Below are 20,150 nucleotides of genomic sequence, written 5' to 3'. Positions count from 1 at the left end.
TTGCTTTTTTCAGTGTCTATGTAAACATATGTGTGTTGAGATTATTTAGAGGAAAATCCAAAACCAAAATTTCCATGTTTATTATTTCATGGCACAGACTACAGTATTTATTCATCTGATATTATTGTAATTTTTATACTGTTAAAAATATTGCTTTGCAAGTATTTTCATTTATTTATTTTTTTAGTCCAAAATGTCAGATGTTTGGAATTATCTCAAAAAGGTTGAAAAAGATAAGGCGTGTTCTAATTACTGTAATAAATTTTAACTTGCAAAGGATCATCCACGAGCAGCCTCCACAATCATTTAAAAACAGTCCACGAAAAAATAACTGACAAAAAATCATTTGATGCCAAACAAGTTCACAAAAACAACCCAACATCTTTAACTTCTTAGTTTAGAAGAATTTATATAAAGAACTGTTGCCTTGGATGGATTATCCATCCATTTCTAATATCATTACAACAATGAGGTTATTCCTTATCACAAAACAACTCTCGAGTAATGAATCTCATTTATTCATTTTATGAAACTATAAATGAATTAATTAGATTGAATGAAGAATGATGGGAAAAATTTTTCTATAACTCTATATGAATGGACTAGCAAGAGAAATCGCAGATATTTGAATATCAATATAATTGGCATTTGGTCAATGTAAAAGTGGTAATTTTCTCATAGAAGGAAGAGAGATAGGCAAATAAACCACTGAACGAATCTTTTACTTTGAGAAAATTTAATATGATTTAATTAATTTCTTTTTGTTTTGGGACCAGTAGTTTTTTAGTACGATTTTTTCTGTAAACCCATACAATCACAAAAATAGGTGTGTGCACTGTAACAAAAATGGTCGCCACAGGTAAACTGCTTAAATAAAAAATTAAAAAAAAAAAAGATGAAAAAAAATTTAAGGTGAAAGATGTAGGAAACAAGTGGGTAAGTTTCAATTTTTTTAAAAATTAGCATCCAGCTTTGGTTTTTTTGGACACTTCGAATGGATTGAACCTAAAAGAATTAAGAACTATCTAAAAAATACTTTGGGGCAGGATAAACTGTCAAATTTATCCATATTATCTATTGGAAGTCATGTAACCACTTGTGTTGATTTTAACAAAATATTTAATCATTTTGCGGCAAAAAAAGCCCAAAAAGTAAATATTAAAATAATTATTGAAATCATGTATGCATTAGATTTATAATGCTCTTTATATATCAATATTAGCAGACCTGGCAATGTTTCGCTATTGCTAGATCTGAGTATACATATAGATTAAATGAACACAATTGAAAGTGTAATAAAAACATTAACAAAATGAGCATTACTGAACTTCACAAAATTTAACCTTTTTCCTTTTTCTCTTTCCCCATTTTCATTTACACCATATTTCCTTTTCCCCATCCCCTTCACTTCTTTTCCCCTTTTTCTTTTTTCTCCTTTCTCCTGTTTCCCCTTTTTTCTTTTTTTACATTTTTCCCTTTTACCTTTTTCGATTTTCTCTTTTCTGATTTTTCCCTTTCTCCCCTTTTCCACATGCGTAAATCGGTCCAGTAGGTTTTTAGTCTATACACACATATCGGAAACATTGAAATGGAACCGTAAAATATTTAGTTTAGCATGTGTTGCTTTTATGTCCAAGAGATAGCGCTGTTTTTCAAAAAAAAGCATGTTTTTAGCTGTCACAGGTGTGACATCTTAGGTATATAAATAGTAGGAATACAAAAACATGTGTGTATACAATGATGTGTCAAAATTTCAAAGCGATCGGTGAAGAACTTTCGGAGATTTAAGATTTTGAACAAATGAACATTTACATTTTTATTTATATAGATGTGTAGTTGTTTACCAAAAATATTTTGTATTTTTACGTAAAAGGTTTTCATGGATGAAGGAGAATTTATTTCACTTTTTATGCAATAATAAATACGCAGATGTTTTTACAATCGTTTTATTTTTTCCAACATGAAAGTTATTTAGTTGGGGTTAGGGGTCCTGAAATTCTACTCTGCCCAAGGCCCCAACTAGTTATAATACACCACTGAATTGTTTGAAAACTTTACCATGTTGGGTGTTTTGTATATTAAATGCAGTTTGTCACAATATTAAAATGGGTTTGTTGCAAAGTTTGAAAATTAAAGCTCAGTAAAAAAGTCAACAGACATTTTTTAGAGCATTTTATTATCTTAAAATGAACTTTTTCTTATTTCTGATAAGAAACTGACTGAATTATGACAGTTTAAAAGTTAAGCATTTATGCACCTCTAAGAACTCACTAAAAACTAGTTATGGAGTATAGAAAACAGTCAAGAAATAATTTTTTTTTTTTTTTTTTACAGTGCTTCATTATTTCTAAAATGACAAATACTGACTGAGTTATAGCAATCTGCAGATTGAAAAGGAAAGATTGGGTATGTTTACATTGATTAAAAAAAAATTACAAATTTGATAATTCATTATATTGAGACTGATGAAAATAAACTGCTTAAATAAACTGTTTATTGACTGCTTTATAAACTATGAAAATTAGAGCCGTAAATAAAATTTGCTTGTTTGTTAATTTTTTTTGCATAGAATGGTCTATTTTTCCTGTATACATCATTAAATTATTAATTAAATAGTATCTTGACACCTCATTATAAAGCTTCTCATAAAGAAAGTATCACAAAAAAAAGCATAATTAATTGGTATTTTAATATGAGTTGGCATTAACTACTTATAGAGATGGAATAAGATATCTGAAATTTAGAAATTTGACAATTATTTGTATAGTTTTAATAGGATCTGCTGCATAACAGACAGCAGTAGCAAAATAAGAGCTATTAGACATAATGTGATTTTAAAAATTACTAAAGAAATATATTTATAAATGAAAAAGAAAAGTATGCACTTACATATATTATGCATTCATGTGATTTCATCTCACAATAAGACTCAAGAATTACATCACACGCAACACATTCATATTTTTGTCTTCTTTTATGTTCTCTGTACACTGATTCTGCTTCAAAAATAAGTCCTGAAAAAAAGCATCAGTCATTGTAGATGGAAATTAATTATCTTTCTGATTTTTTTTTTATAAGGAAGAAAAATATATTCATTTCAGTACAAGTCCTACCAAGATAGATATTTAAAGTAGAAACAGATTATTTACCTATAAAGACAATACATTTATATTAATTCTTGCTTTGTACCAAAAAGAGTTCCTTTAAAATGTCAATGCTATAAAAAAAAAAATAAATTTGAAATTTAAACTTATGTAATGACTACCAAATTGTATAATAAAATGTTTTTTAAAAACCTATACTTCAAAACACCTTCATCAGTCTTTGTGACATCTTCAGTGCTGCTGATTTTCACACTTGTGTTAGCTGATGTTATTACTGGCAGTTTTTTAAAAATTAACATATAATTAATTAACGTACAACATATAATTAACATAGAAAAGTGTGTATGATGTGAATCGGGTCTATCTGTTTGTGTATAGTTGAAATGTGTTTGTATGTTTTATCTATTTTATATAATTATGTTAAACATGTGGTCTTTTTCTGTATAAGTATAGAAATATCATGTTGTTAATGTCGATGGGTTTGTCTATGAGTTGGCTCCATATTGCTATGAAGGGCTTTTACGTGTCTATTCCATCTTTCTTCAAAACTGCATCCTGTTTGACTGACATAGATCACTACACAATCACAACAATTCAATTTATATAATCTAAGGGCACTGCGTTGATTATGTGTTTGATTATTCTGTTCAGTGTTTCATTATGCATGTAATGATTTGTTTTGCTTGTTGTTCTGAAGGGTATATTTTGGATCCAAATTTTTAGGATTTATGAGGTATTTTTTTAAAGCCCATGTTTATGTATATGTCCACATTATTTGATTTGTTTATCTTTGGTTTTATTTGTGTAGCAGTGCGTCGATGAGTGTGCTGTTATGTCCATTAGAGTGTGCTGCTATTTCCATTAGTGTGCGCAAGATATTTATAGTGCTTAGTTCTAGGTGGTCTTCAGGTATCATGGGTGTGTTGAGCGTATTGTGGATCATTCTTCAAAAAGCAGATAGTTTATGTGAGGTTGACAAATGATGAATCATGCAAATATTTCTTAGTTTTTATGGTCAGACATAGTATACATCACCCTCCTTAAAGTTATACAGAGTGATTCACGTAGTGTTACCACAGCTTTCTGAGCTCATTTCACTAGCAAGAATAATGAAAAAAGTTCATATAAACATGGGTCCGGAAATGCTCTGATAGTGAGCTATGGCTAGCAAAAGATTTCACCCTGATTCCTGGGCAAAGTATGAAATAAAACCATACTGAAATTCTAGGAACCCAACTTAAGGGAGTAAAATTGATGGTTTCTTACATGACAAACTGAATAAAACAGGTTCCAGAACCTTATCTTCAGTAGTTTTCATAATATCTGATGTGTACAGAAAAATTTGTTGTCCAAAAATACATTTTTTTACATTTGTAATACAAAAACTTGAGGGGATCAGAAGACTACCTATTCAGTGGAGAAAATGTATTTCTATTGAAGGAAACTGTATAGAAAAATAAGGTAATTTATTTGTAATTTTATCAAATACCAATAAAGCTATGTAAACAAATTGTTTTCTATTTGAATGATCCTTATACTTCCTTTGCCACAATTTTCTAAAGTTCACACAGTACTGACCATATACTTTGTAATGAATGTGTGAGGCTTCTTTGGGGAAATATCATTTTGTTCTTTATCTGGGATTCCTATGCTACTAGGAACCCAACAGAAACTGAAATGTGTACTAAAGTTTATAAACAGAAATGGATACATGTATATAAGAAGTAACTAAGAGCATTAAACAAACAATGACTGAAGTGAAATTAGAGCAAATATAACATAACAGCAGCCCTCCACATATGCAAATCCATGAATATGGTATTATAGTTTGGGAGTATCTGTAATGGTTTCAGGAGACAGATAAAACACATAAGCTTCCTAACTATCCATAAATGCACACCTAACAGAACATCTTTGCATAAACTATCAACAAAAAACTGTTCTTCCAATTGTTTTATAACTCCTGCTGGAATAACAGGTGGCTTGTATGTGTTTATTTCATTAATGAAACTTAATGTGAAGGTGTAGTGCAGCAAAGAATAAAGGAAAATTACACTGATCAGCAAACAGACAAAAAAATTAGTGCTAAAAAATATGTAGTGACTTTAAATTCCCATTACAAGTATGTGAAGGAGATGTCTAACACACTGGTCACAATCAAGCTTACTACTGGGTTAAGACTGAAAGACACCAATAATAAAACAAAATAAAAATCTGTAGAAGAAATCCAACATCCTAAGTGATTGACCAAAGGAGAGATAAACAGAACTTAATCGAATTGAAATTTCATTAAAGCCTAATACAATTTAAAAATATATTCTGATCTTTAACCCAACTATTTACATTTATATTTAGTTTCAATATGATGAGTTCTTGTAAAGAGTTAGTTAATCTACATCATAAGTGCATAAAGACCAAAAATGTAATGCTAGGTGATACAGAAATGTCTTAGTTAAAACTAATTCTGAAGGATTGTTTTTTCATACACAAATCCAAAAAGTTGTTTTAGTTATTAAAGATTTGAATCCATCAACTAGTACATATTGTCCAATCTTCCTAGGAATTTACAGAATTTTGAAGTAAACACTCAGAAAAACACATAGATCTTAAATATATATATATATTATACATCTTTATATATGATCTTTTGCAACTCTAAATAATTTTAGACTTAATACACTGACCAGAGGAATACGATTCTCAGGCAGAAATTAATATCTCAACTCCAGCACAGACTTACCATTCACTAAGGAATATCTAACTGAATAGTTAAGCTAAATTGTGTCACATGTCTTCTCAGGTCAAAGAAGACAACAAGGTGTTGATACAGAAGAAAAGTATTCCACAAAGTTGCTTCAAGTGAGGATATGTGATTTGTGGGAGATCTGCCTGGTCAGAATCTCTCTAAGTGTGATAAGAGTTTCTCTCAACAACAAACCAGTTAACCAGCTGTTGCTCACTACACTCTTACTCAGTTTGCAAAGAATTCTTTTTTAGAGATATTGGCTAACTAGAAGCACATGACTGTCTTTACTGGTCTTTAAGACAAGGGTGATGACCCTAAGAAGGAAAACTTTGCCATTCAAAAATCTTATCATAAAAATTTAAAAAAAATGTTGTAATAAAAAATTTGAAAGGTAGGACAGTATTGACAAATAATACAATTCCAATTCCGATATGTAGGTGAATTGTCACAAGAGTGTATTGTTGCATTGCATATATTAATTCTCTTAAAGTAAATAGCATGTTAAATACATTAAATATACTCTCCAATAGAAAAAAAATTTCTGTTGAGTCAGTGCAATGAGAAAATAATTAAAATTTGTGACCAAAATCCTAGCAACTTCAGTTTGAGAAATACTAAATAAATATTAAGGGTATAGCCCTTAATTTGCTCCACTATGGTTTCAGAAATGTTTATGCATACAAACTGCAATGTAATTTTTTCAAGGTTGATGTACATTCTTAAAAATTTTGAGAACTAATTGCTCTAGTGTTAAGAGATTCTACAATAACCAGCAGTTGGTTTATGACAATGGTTCATAAACCAACTGGCTTATATCTTCTTACAGTTATTGTTCCACCAAGGTATATAGGAGCATTTAATTTTTCAGAAGAAAATTGAATAACCAATCTCCAGCATTGAGTATAAAATGAATAAAGCGATTCATCTTAATTATGGATCTTGCTAACATACTCTTGATGTAAAATTTTATTGTATTTGTCCCAGATCGCTTTCTCTACAAGCAAACTTTCTGCAAGCTCATAAGACATGCTGAATATATTTAGAGGTCTGAGATCACTTCCGTAGGAAATTCCTTTTGCTATTTTTCAACCTTTTAACCACCTTTGCAAGCCCTATGTATAAGCCTTAGGTGAGAATTATTAATGTTTTAGTGTTTTTTCCTTTGATAACTAATGGATTTTTGATTTACTTCTTTGCTTAAACAATGTACTGTGGTCAGCATTCTGTTAAGCGCTGCAATTTTCTCAGACAGTATTTATGCAACACTTTTAAGCTTATGATTTGCTTGAGACTGAATTTGTAAATGTGATATTGTCTGGATCAAATTATGAGAATTCATCTTTCTACAGTTCTAACAAGTGATGGGGAAAGACAATCTCAATTTTTAATGCAGCCTTTTCTCTCTTTAAACAAGGAACAATTTTTGGATCAAGCATTATGTTAACCATGCCATCTTCTGTACATTCAATGTCTTCATGAACAGATTTCCACATTTAAAAACAATCTTCACTGTTTGTTATATGATATTCTCTTTAGTCTAAAATTAATATTGACAATTACATTAACTTTTTTAATACAAATGCTTATTACTCGAAAACTAATAGACTTAAAAACATGGAACAGAAGAGGTCTCTGCCTAGTAGTTCCTCTGGAACATTTCTGGTCATAAGAGCCAAACAAGGTATAGTTGGATATATTAGCAATTGATTATAACTGAATACAGCTTTTTAAGTACCCAATAATGGTGTTGAATTTAAAAAAAAACTCCTATGCAAGCTTACCACAAGATGAACAAACCACATTTAACATATCACTAGGAGGATTTTCACAAAATCCAACGCCATGTTCCTCCATGTGAGAATCAAATCTATCCATATCAACAAATTCTGTATCACATAGATTGCAGGTTACTGGGCCTTTAAGATGTAACTGCTCTTCACCCCTAAAAAACAAAATCTAAATGTACAAATTTTATAATTCAGAAAACAGTTCTATAAAAGTATGAAAAACAACTTGACAAAATAATGGTGGTAACTAATGAACACATGCTGCCTTAAGATTTTCATTAGTACCTCTCTTAAAATGCGATCTGGCAGTCTCTTCTAGGTAAAGCTTTCCCACATTTCTTATTTTATTTCTGTTATTTTTACTTTTCCTCTTTGACAACATGTTAAGGCTGTTAAATATTTGCTTTATCTATTTTAAAGTACAGATTGCTTTAAGTTCTTAGCTTCTTGTATTACATTTTTTCATATAGTACAATTTTAGGTTAGGTTTTTTATTCTTGTCTTTTTCTTTGTTTTTATGAGAATATATTCTTCACTGTCATTTTTTATGTTTATAATAAGGATTTTTATATTAGCTGAGAGAGTAGGTTTGTATGCCTAAACTGGCATTATGATTTTGACTTAACAGTAAAATCTAAATAGTAAAAACAGAGATTTTATAATCTTATTCCTCAATATGACAAACATTTTTAAAATTAAAATTATGAAATAGTAGAATTCCTTTTTAATGTTAACAATAAACTTTAGATCCATTTTTCCTGACAATAAGTGAAACCTATATTTGAAATGGAAGTCAATTTTATAACCACAATACAACATTTATTTATTGTAACATTTTTTAGATCAATGAAGATAAAAAATTTCTTTAACTGCATTTGATTAGACATCTAGAAGATGTGACACAGCATGCTAACCTCAGTCAGCATATAAAATAGCAATATTAATTGGTACAGAAAGTACAAACATCTAAAATGATGTATTAAAAATTTGTCTACATATATCTTTGTGAAAATTTAAAACACTACTGCACTTTTAATTTTGATTTTGTAATATAAAAAATTAACATATAACCAAAAAAAAAACAACAAAGAGGTTTCTGTTTTGTAATGAGTATAAATGCTCTTTGAATTTTTACAAGTAATCTGACAGACAACTTACTTACTGATTCTCTCTTCAAAATAAGTAGATATAATGTAGTAATTGAATTAAAAAAAATAATATATACATTATATATATATATATATATAATGTAAAACGTCCTTGATATATAACAGCATGTTATATAACACCTTGGCTGCACATGCATACTTGTTTCAACTGGATTGGTTGAATCAGTCATGTGCTACTGCTGTTCATGTTTCATAATCTCGTTATGTTTGTGATGGAGGAAAATCATGTTTCATAATCTCATTATGTTTGTGATGGAGGAAAATATTGAATATGTTATATTATTGAATTTTGTATAAAACTCAACTAGTCTGCCAAAGAAAAATTTGATTCTTCAACCAAAATTATGGAGATGTCACTTTATCAAGAACTATGGTTTTTTAAGTGGCACAAAGTTTTCAAAGAGGGTCAAGAAAATGTTGAAGATGACCCTTGTTCTGGAAGACTAACCTCATCAACAAATAATGAAAATGTGGAAGTGGTGTGAGCTGCGGTGGTGAAAAACTGCTGATTTGAGTATCAGGATGATTGCAGGAAAATTGGGATTGAATAAAAATGCAGTTCATCAAATTTTAACAAACTGTTTGCAAATGCAAAAAATTTGATCAAAACTTGTACTGAAAAAATTTGAATCAGGAGGAAATTTGTCAGGATTTGCTGGAAAGACTCGAAATTGAGCCAAATTTTTTGGATTGAATAATAACAGGCAATGAATCATGGGTATTCGAATATGATCTCAAGACAAAACAACAAAGTTCGGAATGGCACACAAAAAGTTCTCCTTGTCCAAAGAAAACACGCATGAGCAGATCCAAGGTGAAAAAAATGATTATTTTTTTGACAGCTGTGGCATTACGCACAAAGAATTCATAGCTCCAGGAGAGACAGTTAATAGTGCCTTTTACACAGATATCTTTGAAAGACTTTGAAAATGGGTCCAGCGAGTTCGAACAAACATTGCACATGTTTGGGTGCTGCACCATGATAACATGCCAGCTCACAATTTGCTTTCAATTTGAGAATTTTTGGCAAAGAAAACATTTTCTTACGTCCACAGCCCAGATCTAGCTTCGTGCAATTTCTACTCTTCCCTAAGCTGAAATTGAAACTGAAGAGTAATCATTTCAGGATAATGGAAAACATAAATAAAACTGTAATTGAAGAGCTACACATACCTGAGGAAAATGACTTCCGGTACTGTTATAAACAGTGGAAGAAACATTGGAACCGCTGTGTAACTTCCCAAGGGGCACACTTCAAAGGAGGTTACTTATAATTTCATTTAAGTCCAATAGATAATTAAATAAAAGATCAGTACACTTATTTCTGGGACAAACCTCATGCATATATATATATTATTTTTATGTCAAAAAATAGTAGCTTCCGTGCGTAATAAAAGTTAACTTCATATTTAAAACTGTTCAGATTTTTTTTCATCAGGATATCAGTTTACATTCAACTTTAAATGGGAATTAGATGAAAGTTACCCTTTGTCCTTAAAACAGATACTATGTAAAATGAACAGCAGACTTGCAATTCAATTAAAATTACATTGCTACAAGAGATTGAGAAAGAGGCAAAGGATATTTAAATTTAACAATGCAATCTTGAAAAATGAATTTACTCTCCCAAATATATTCCTTTATTGGCAGACATAATATATACTAACACTTTAATGTATAATTAAGTGTATTATTGACACTAGTCAATAATTTCATACATACAAGTTTAGGAAAATATCAAAAACCTATTTTATTTACCTTGTAAACTTTTATCAGCTATAGAACTGAAACAATGGTATCACTATAGAAAGATTGCATTTTATTGGAAACAATCGATATCAGCAAAGGATTAAAGATTACACATGTTGTTACTTTAATGTACAAAATTAATCAATCTACTCTTATTGCTTTACTTATTAAATCCTCATCAGTGCTGACACTGTGAACACTATTTCTTATGCCAAATTTTTAATGTTTCTTAATAGAAAGAATTTCATATTTCAATCATTAATTGTGGTAAAATAAACTGGATTCTTTAATACTACAATATGCTGATGGAATTAGGTATTGCTTGCATTCCAGTACCAATAAATTTGTAATCAATTTAAACATAGCATCAATTTAAAATAAATTTTATGTAATTATCCAATGGTTTAAAGCACAATTTAATTGGTACAGAAAGTACAAACATCTAAAATGATGTATTAAAAATTTGTCTACATATATCTTTGTGAAAATTTAAAACACTACTGCACTTTTAATTTTGATTTTGTAATATAAAAAATTAACATATAACAAAAAAAAAAAAACAACAATAACCAAAAAAAAAACAACTTTCGTACATGTATAATCATGTATCATGTATAATGTATATAATCCTTATATTTTTGAGAATGGGATTAATTTCAATATGATCTACACAACTATATTAAACACAATAACTGACAAAAATAAATGCAGCTATCATATTATAATATAATCATATTATTTTTAATAATATGACAGGAGGTAATAAAATGAAATACAGTGAGCAAAGCTACGAAAAATATTATTTATACAAGATAATAGAATATTAAAAAAAAACAGGAAATAAATCTTATATATATATATAAAAATCTCGTGTCACAATGTATGTTCGGGATAAACTCAGAAACTACTGAACTGATTTTGATCAAATTTCGTTAAGTATCTGCAATTTGGTCCAACTTAAAAGATAGGATAGTTTTTATCTCAATTATTGACCTCATTATTTGTTATTGCAAATTAAATGTTTATTATACAACAGTGTGGTATTTATTGGTTAGTTCTATGAATTCCTAATAGATGGCGGTGTTTCGATTTCTAGGTAATACATTCTACTCCATATCATATTTGTTTATGTTTACAACATAACCATACTATTTTAATTTTTCGTGAATCAATTATACAGTGCATTGTTTGGATATTATTATAATTTTTAAGAAAAATAATAACATAAAACTTTATAGATAACTTTTTGTCTATTAATCTTCATACCTCCTCAAAAACGTGTCAGTATTTCTTGCTTGCTTTTTATTTTTTTTGTATTTTATTTTTATTTTTTAATCTGTTAATTAATTCATTCATTAATTTTGATCTAATTTATTTATTAAAATAATAAATATTGTCAATTTTTTTTCAATTTCAGTATAATGCCACGGAAAATATCTAACCTTAACAATGCATGTAGCAAAGATGCACGACGCATGCGTGTTAAGAGAGCTCATGAATCGGAAGAACAAATTGCAGCAAGAAACGCAGCTGAACGAATCAGAACAGCAGAAATTCATAGACAAGAATCTCAAGAACAGCGTGATGAATGTCTGCGACAAAATATCTAAAAACCGTGTTCGGGTTTTACTGGGTTTTAATTTTTTAAGAAGTGCGACAATGACTCTACAACAGTCCCTGCCATTATTACTGCATATGTGACACGACTAGCTGCACCAATCTTGGGTTACTTAACTAAAAAACATAAAAATAAAAATACAATTGACTGCAACGAGAAAGGTAGGCAAACATATTTAGCGAGCGAAGCCGCAACGGGGATGCTAGTTAACATATAAATCTGACAGACAAAAATCAACTCTTAAGTGCTCACAAGGATCACATACAGAAATCAGTTAGAATAACTGAATTTGTAAAATAAACATTTTAATTAATTAAAAATTTAATACTTATTACTCTGTATCTTTTGTTCCTACTGAACACTTTCACATAGATTTCTGCTTCTCAGAACAGGTTTTTTTTAACGCTGCAAATTAATAAAAACCAGTCAAATTTTAAAACTGTGGTTACAGCTGTTCTACTTCAGTTATGGAAATAAATTAAGTTATTCTCCTATTTATATAATCTGGTGGTGTAAATAATGAATTACACTTCATTTTATATATATATATTTTTTAAATTTACTTATAAATGTAAATTACAAATTTTGAAAAATTTAAATTAAATTTGTAATTTCCATTTATATAATATACAGCACCAAATAATAATTTCATTATCTATCAGAAAATTATGGAGTAAACTAATTTGTTCTATTTCAATGACTATGATGGTAAACAAATGACCACAGTTTTAAAATTTGACTATTTTTATTATTATTAATTTGCCATATTAAAAAAAAAATATTCTGAGGGTTCAAAGATCTCTGGAAAAGTACTTGAAGTGAAAAATTTAGTAAGAATTAAACCTAATGTTAATAAATCTATTCTGGTGATAAGAAGTCTAATTCTGAAATCTCAGTAGGATATTTATTTTCCCTAGGATTTTATTATGATCATATGACTTAAGTAACATGTGACTTATAATATCAGTTATTATGGATACCACTCCACCAATACTGATGTTTTGAATTAAATCATGGGGGGGGGGGGATAAAAGAAAGTTTATAGAATAGATTAAAAAATATATAAGTTTCTTTTCTTTTTTTTAAATGGCCACCATGTCTTTAGTGGTTGGTAGCTACATTCTTTAAAAGCAAGAGGTGGGAAACGATAAAAAAATATGTCTGTCAGAATGAAAAGCAGCCAAACATATAAGTGGGAATCATACCTATGACAACAGTTTGAGTATGTTCTTGTAACTAATTTAGTAGTAGTTTAATACTAGTTTCATGTACTGCTCAAAAATCAAAAGATATTACTGAAACATCAGGAATTAAATGATCATTCCTCAGCTACTTTTATGCTAATACAACCATTTAATTTCATCTAATCACTAAAACTCAACACCAAACATTGAAGAAATAATAAAAAAAGTTCCCTTTTACAACTAGATGCTACTTTTTTCTGCCTGTGAGAAACCATAAAAAATTGTCTAAAAATATTTCTTATTTAACTTATTTTGATTTAGTTCTTGCATAATCCTTTTGGAACAATGGTTTATTAATTACTGGCTGTTTTCAAAATAACTGTTCCTTTAGTCAGCTAGTTTGCAGTTAGTATTTTCAAAACTTTACATGGATCTGTTAAGAGACGAGAGAGGTACTTGTTTTCAACTAAATGTTTGTAATTTGGAAAAAACTATCATTTACTTCAGAGTTAGTAATGATTTTTATTAAAACATTTTTGTAATGTTAAATTTTCATTTTTGATTTCTAGTTTTAGTTTTGTTCAAGTGAAAAAGTCAAATAAGATCTTAAATAGCAGAATTAAATATAAAAATATGAAATCCAGTTAAATATAAGTATTGAGAATAGCATTGTTTCTTCAATATCAGTGCAGATACATCACAATTACATTGGGGATTACTAAAATGTCACTGCATTTCATAGGGAAAAAAAAGAAAAACTGATAATTGATAATCATGTTTGATTTTGAAACAAAAATACCTTTTTTCTTATTACATACAACCTTCACAATAAATCCGACATCATTTTATGATTCTTTAACAGATGTTGTGCTACACATTTACTTTAAAAATGACTATCAATATGATAAAAAAATTGCACAATTTTTACAAAGAGAGACAAGATAATCTAACAGAGTAAGAGATAATCTGACTGAAGCAACACTAACATTGTTACAATCTAATTAAACGGACAATTTTTATTTGGCTATAATTAAAAGGAAGTTTCACGTTTTTTTTAAATAATGATAATTGGTGAAGTTCTTATTTTGTTGCAGCAGCACTTTCTTAAAATGCTTTAACATATCTAATCCTCTACATACTACTGAATTATTCTATCAGTAAAAATTATAAAAATTTTAACAGTTGGATGAGTGAATTTTTTTTTCTTCAGAGAACATCTCTTTTAGTGATACATTTCTTGAATAATATGGAGGAAACATGTTTCTGGATCAAATATTTAAACTCACTAATTTTTATAACTAAGAATTAAATCTCATGACTCTTTTTGTGGCTCTTAATATAGGCTTCCATACACAAATACAGACGAAACGTTAAAAACACCAGAAAAAAATAAAAACACCTCATGATAAAAAATAAATGACATTAATGTACATCAAACAGAATTTATACAAAATTACCAACATTTTCAACAAAGAAGGTTTTTACTGCTTCTTAAAAAAATACAAACTAAACAACCAAAATCACACAACAAAGTAACAAAAAACATAAGATAAAATTACAAAATAGGATTACAAGTACTTATAAATTAAAATACACCAAATGTTACTTTTCTCAGACCAAATGCACATTTACATATAAAAATAAAGAACACATGCAACAAGATCAACCTTTGCCAGTCTCACACTGAAAATGGACTCCATATGGATTAAAAATTTCAATAAAATTTTACACAGCAGATAAAAGTTACAAACTCAAAACATTTTACTCAAATTTATTAACATATTAAATTTGACAAAAGTAATGTATCAAATAAAGGAATACAACACAGATAAAATATACGAGGCATGTGTTTTTAAGTAATGGCCATTTTGATAAAAAAATTAAAATAGGCGAAATAGAAAAAAACAATTATTATAACAAAATAAATTTATATATATATATATATATATATATGCACCATTTTTTTACATTTTTGCCATTGACTGCAATAAATTTCTGATATTGGCTTACCAGCTTTGTTATTCTGTTACTGAAGGATTCTCCAGCTTGTGATTTAAGCCAATTAATTACTTTGCAATTCCTCATAATCTTCACTAATGCAAGCCATTGTTTTAAGTGAAGAAAAAGGTGCAAGATCAATCACTCTGTGCAAGATCTGAATAGTAAGGTGGAAGTTTAAAGATTTCCCAATGAAATCATCGCAGTTCTTCAGTATAGTTTTTTTTTTGCCAAGTGAAGTCATGCGTTATCGTGTAGAAACAAAATCCCATCAGTTAGCTTCCTGCACCTTTTGTTTTGATTTGAACATCTAAGCTTTATAAGCGTTTCACAGCATGTATTGGCATTAACAGTTCTTCCACATTCCAGAAATTCAATCAGTAATATATATCCTTTCGGCATCCCAAAAACCATAGCCATAAGCTTTTTCATTGAACTTTCTTGCTTAAACTTTGCTGCTTTGTCTCAACATTTAATAAGATACCCAAGACTCATCACCAGTCACAACGTGTTTCCATAAATTATCACCTTCATTTTTGTAGTGTCTCAAAAATGTTTGAGCTGCAGCAAGACATTTTTCTTTGTGCATTTCTGTCAACATTTTTTGTACCCATCTGGAATATGTACCTACCCTTCTGTAACCTATTTTTTCAGTTAAAATGTTGTAAATTACTGATGGTGAAAAAAGGAAATTCAATCAATAATTGAGAAACAGTAAGCCTTCCTTTTTCACGGATTTTTGCATTCACATTTTCAGTCAATTCATCTGTGATGACAGTCGGGTGAACACTATGTTCTTTGTTGTGAACATTTGTTCTTCCTCGACGAAGCACACACCACTGGTGAATTTTACCTTCGCACATAACAATGGGTGCGTAAATATCGACAATTTCTCTATGAATATCAGCAGCAGATTTATTTTTCGCTAACAGATAATGAATTACTGACTGCACATCACAACTTGTAGGATTATTTATCATAGCACTCATTTCAGCCAGGCTATAAACAGCAACAAACGCAAATAACATTAACCTATTGTTGTAAACAGATGATCGTTGATGTAAATATACATGCTACATTAGCGCCATCAATTTCCACCGCATCTAATGGTGGAAAATTGAAAATGGCCCTTACTTAAAAAACACGTTTTGTACTTTGATTTCATAAATGGATTTATAAATAAGAAATATTAACAACAGGACCATTTCTATCACTACTGATTAAGGAAATGACAGTCCCAAAAAGATCTAGGGGTATAATTCTACTAAATAGAATTTTAATTGTTAAATTACAACTTGCTTTCACAATTTTTCTTTTTAAAGGTTTAACTCAAATTTAGTCATACTGTTCAAATAATTTAATAATAAAAAGCATTCTTTTTCATTTTTTAAAATAACTATTCTTAATTGCAATTTTTACCCATTTATATACAGATATTCTATAAATTACATACTTAGTCCAGTTACAAATACATTAAATCTTTGATAAATACCATAATTTGTTTTTATCAGCTTCAACATCTTCTGTTTCTATAACAGTTTCATTATCCTAGAATAACAAAAAAATCAAAGTTAAGCAGATATGTACAACAATAATATTTCTCTTAAAGAAGGTTCATTACAGCGATAAGGAGAAGTTATGAGAATGGAAAAAGTTTTAAAATCCAAATCATAGGGATACACATCTCTACCTCTACAAATAAGAATTTAAAAACATTTTCATCATCTTAACCTAATGATTTAATAAAATAAGTTTTAAATGATATTATCTTGAAATTATTAGGGTTATAGTTATCAACCCTTATACTGACAGTTTTAGAAGTTAATAAACCTTGCATGTAAAATAAGGTATAACAAAACATAAAAAGTTATATAAAATTTTAAGGTTTTGTAGTTTTATTATTAGCATTCTTTCTCTAACTTAAGTGTTATAAGAACAGAAATAGTTTTCAACCATTATCATATGAATAGCTAAATTTTTTAGCAAAAAAAAAAGAATTATTCCTTCCAACAGCCCAAAATATTATCATTATCTGATGTACGATAATTTTTTTTTCTTCAGTCATTTAACTGGTTTGATGCAGCTCTCCAAGATTCCCTATCTAGTGCCAGTAGTTTCATTTTGGTATACTCCCTACATCCTATATCCCTAACAATTTGTTTTACATATTCTAAATGTTGCCTGCCTGCGCAATTTTTCCCATCTGCCTGTCCCTCCAATATCAAAGCAACTATTCCACGATGCCTTAATATGTGGCCTATAAGACTGTCTCTTCTTTTAGCTATTTTTTCCAAATGCTTCTTTCTTCAACAATTTGCCACAATACCTCATCATTTCTCACTTTATCCACCCATCTGATTTATTACATTCTCCTCTACAGCATCACATTTCAAAAGCTTCTAATCTTTTCTTTTCAAGTACTCAGATTGTACAAGTTTTACTTCCACATAAAGCTAATAAAGTATGTTTTGGAAAACATACTTTCAAAAATGTTTTCCTGATGTTTAAATTAATTTTTGATATAAGCAAACTATATTTCTGATTGAAAGCTCATTTTTCCTGTGGTATTTGGCATTTTATATTGCTCCTGCTTTGTCCATCTTTAGTAATTCTACTTCCCAAATAACATAATTCTTCTACCTCCATAATCATTCCTCTTCCTATTTTTATTTTCAGTGGTCCATCTACATTATTTCTACTACATTTCATTTTATTCTTGTTTATTTTCACGTGGTAGTTCTTGTATAGGACTTCATCCATGCCGTTCATTGTTCCTTCTAAATTCGTTTTAGTCTCAGCTAGAATTACTATATCAGCAAATCGAAGCATATTTATTTTTTCACCTTGCACCGATACTCCAGATTTAAATTGTTCTTTAAATCATTAACTAATAGTTCTATGTAGATTAAAGAAATAACAGGGATAGGGAACATCCTTTCTGACAACCTTTTTTATTAATGCTTCTTTCTTACGCTCTTTGATTATTACTGTTGCAGTTTAGTTCCTGTAAATGTTCTTGTATCTCTATATTTGAACCATACATTTTTTTAAATTGCTGAACATTTTATTCCAGTCTATGTTATTAAATGCGTTTTCTAAGTTGGAAGAGCTAAAGCTTTCCTTTGGATGCTGGTTTGCTTTCCTTTAATCTTCATTCTACTATTAATCTGAGTACCAAAATTGCTTCCCTTGTCTTGTACTTTATTTGAAACCAAACTGGTCTTCTCCTAACATTTCTTCCACTATCCTCTCAATTCTTCTGTACAGAATTTTAGTTAAAAATTTTGATCCATGAGAAGTTAAGCTAACTGTTCTGTATTCTTCACATTTATCTGGTCCTGGTTTCTTTGGTATCATGACAGTAACACTCTTTTTGAAGTCTGACAGAACTTCGCCTTTTTTGTAAATATTACACACCAGTTTGTGTAATCTATCTATCGCTTCCTCAAATGCACTGCACAGCAGTTCTGCAGGTATCCTGTCTATCCCAGGAGCCTTTCCCCCATTAAAATCTTTTAATACTCTATTAAATTCAGATCTCAGAATTGTATCTCCCTTTTCATCCTGTTGGACTTTGTCTTCTTCCTCTAAGACCAGTTTCCAATTCATTTCTTCCATATAACTCTTCAATATAATCCACCCACCTATCAACCTTTTCTTTCATATTATAAATCAATGCACTATCTTTATTTAACACATTATTAGATTTTAACTTATATACCACAAAATTCTCCTTAACTTTCCAGTATGCCGTCTACTTTACCAATGATAATTTCTCTTTCCACTTCTGAACACTTTTCTTTAATCCATTCTTCTTTCACTAATTTGCACTTCGTATTTATAGTATTTCTTAATTGTTGATAGGTCCTTTTACTTTCTTCATCACTAGCATTCTTATACTTTCTACGCTTATCTATCAGCTGCTATATATCCTCTGATATCCAAGGTTTTCTATCAGTTCTCATTGTTCTGCTTAAGTTTGCTTCTGCTGATTTAAAAATTTTTTTTCTAACATTCTCCCATTCTTCTTCTATATTTTCAACCTCATGTTTTTTACTCAGACTTCTCACGATGTCCTCCTCAAAATCTTCTTCCTCAAGCTAAATTCCACAGATTTATCTGACAACTTTCCTTCAGGTTTTTAACCCCAATCTACACTTCATTATCACTAAATAATGGTTACTATCAATGTCTGCTCCCGGATATGCTTTGCAGTTGATGAGTTAATTTTTAAATCTTTGCTTACCCATGATATAATCTATCTGATACCTTGCATTATCACCTAGCTTTTTCCATTTATATATTCTTCTATTACAATTTTTTAAACTGTATGTTGGCAATTATTAAGTTATACTTAGTGCAAAACTCAATAAGTCGGTCCCCTCTTTCATTTCTTATACCCAGCTCGTATTCACCCACAATATTTCCTTTCTTTCCTTTTCTAATGCTTGCATTCCAATCTCCAACTATTATTAATTTTTCACCCCCATTTATGTGTTCTGCTTTGTAAATTTCTTCATATACACACTCTATCTCATCATCATCATCATCATCATCATGGGCACTTGTAGGCATATAGACGTTAACAATTGTTGTCGGCTTAGGTTTTGATTTTATCCTGATTATAATGTTTCTATCGCTAAGCTTTTTTAAATACTCTACTCTCTTCCCTATCTTCTTGTTCATTACAAAATCTACTCCTGCCTGCCCTTTATTTGAGTTAATTATTTTAAAATCACCAGACCAAAAGTAGTTTTCCTCTTCCCACTGAACTTTGCTAATTTACTACATCTAC

General features: G+C 29.4%; 1 protein-coding gene across 7 annotated transcripts in view; it reads right to left on the bottom strand.

The window, feature by feature from the left end:
- LOC142323910 (uncharacterized) overlaps positions 1-20,150 on the bottom strand; it is a 70,492-nt gene that overhangs the window by 30,887 nt on the left and 19,455 nt on the right. For all 7 annotated transcript variants that reach the window (XM_075364264.1, XM_075364273.1, XM_075364306.1 and 4 more), the window contains exons 6-8: positions 16,848-16,903; positions 7,632-7,792; positions 2,890-3,014 (exon numbers count right to left, since the gene is read on the bottom strand). In XM_075364264.1, coding sequence (XP_075220379.1) covers positions 2,890-3,014; positions 7,632-7,792; positions 16,848-16,903 — 342 coding nt within the window. The remainder of the gene's footprint in view (positions 1-2,889; positions 3,015-7,631; positions 7,793-16,847; positions 16,904-20,150) is intronic.

The sequence above is a fragment of the Lycorma delicatula genome, chromosome 1 (genome assembly GCF_047948215.1).
Source record: "Lycorma delicatula isolate Av1 chromosome 1, ASM4794821v1, whole genome shotgun sequence".
Taxonomy (NCBI): Eukaryota; Metazoa; Arthropoda; class Insecta; order Hemiptera; family Fulgoridae; genus Lycorma; species Lycorma delicatula.
Note: the sequence above shows the minus strand (reverse complement) of the source record. Positions and strands in the feature narration are given on the sequence as shown.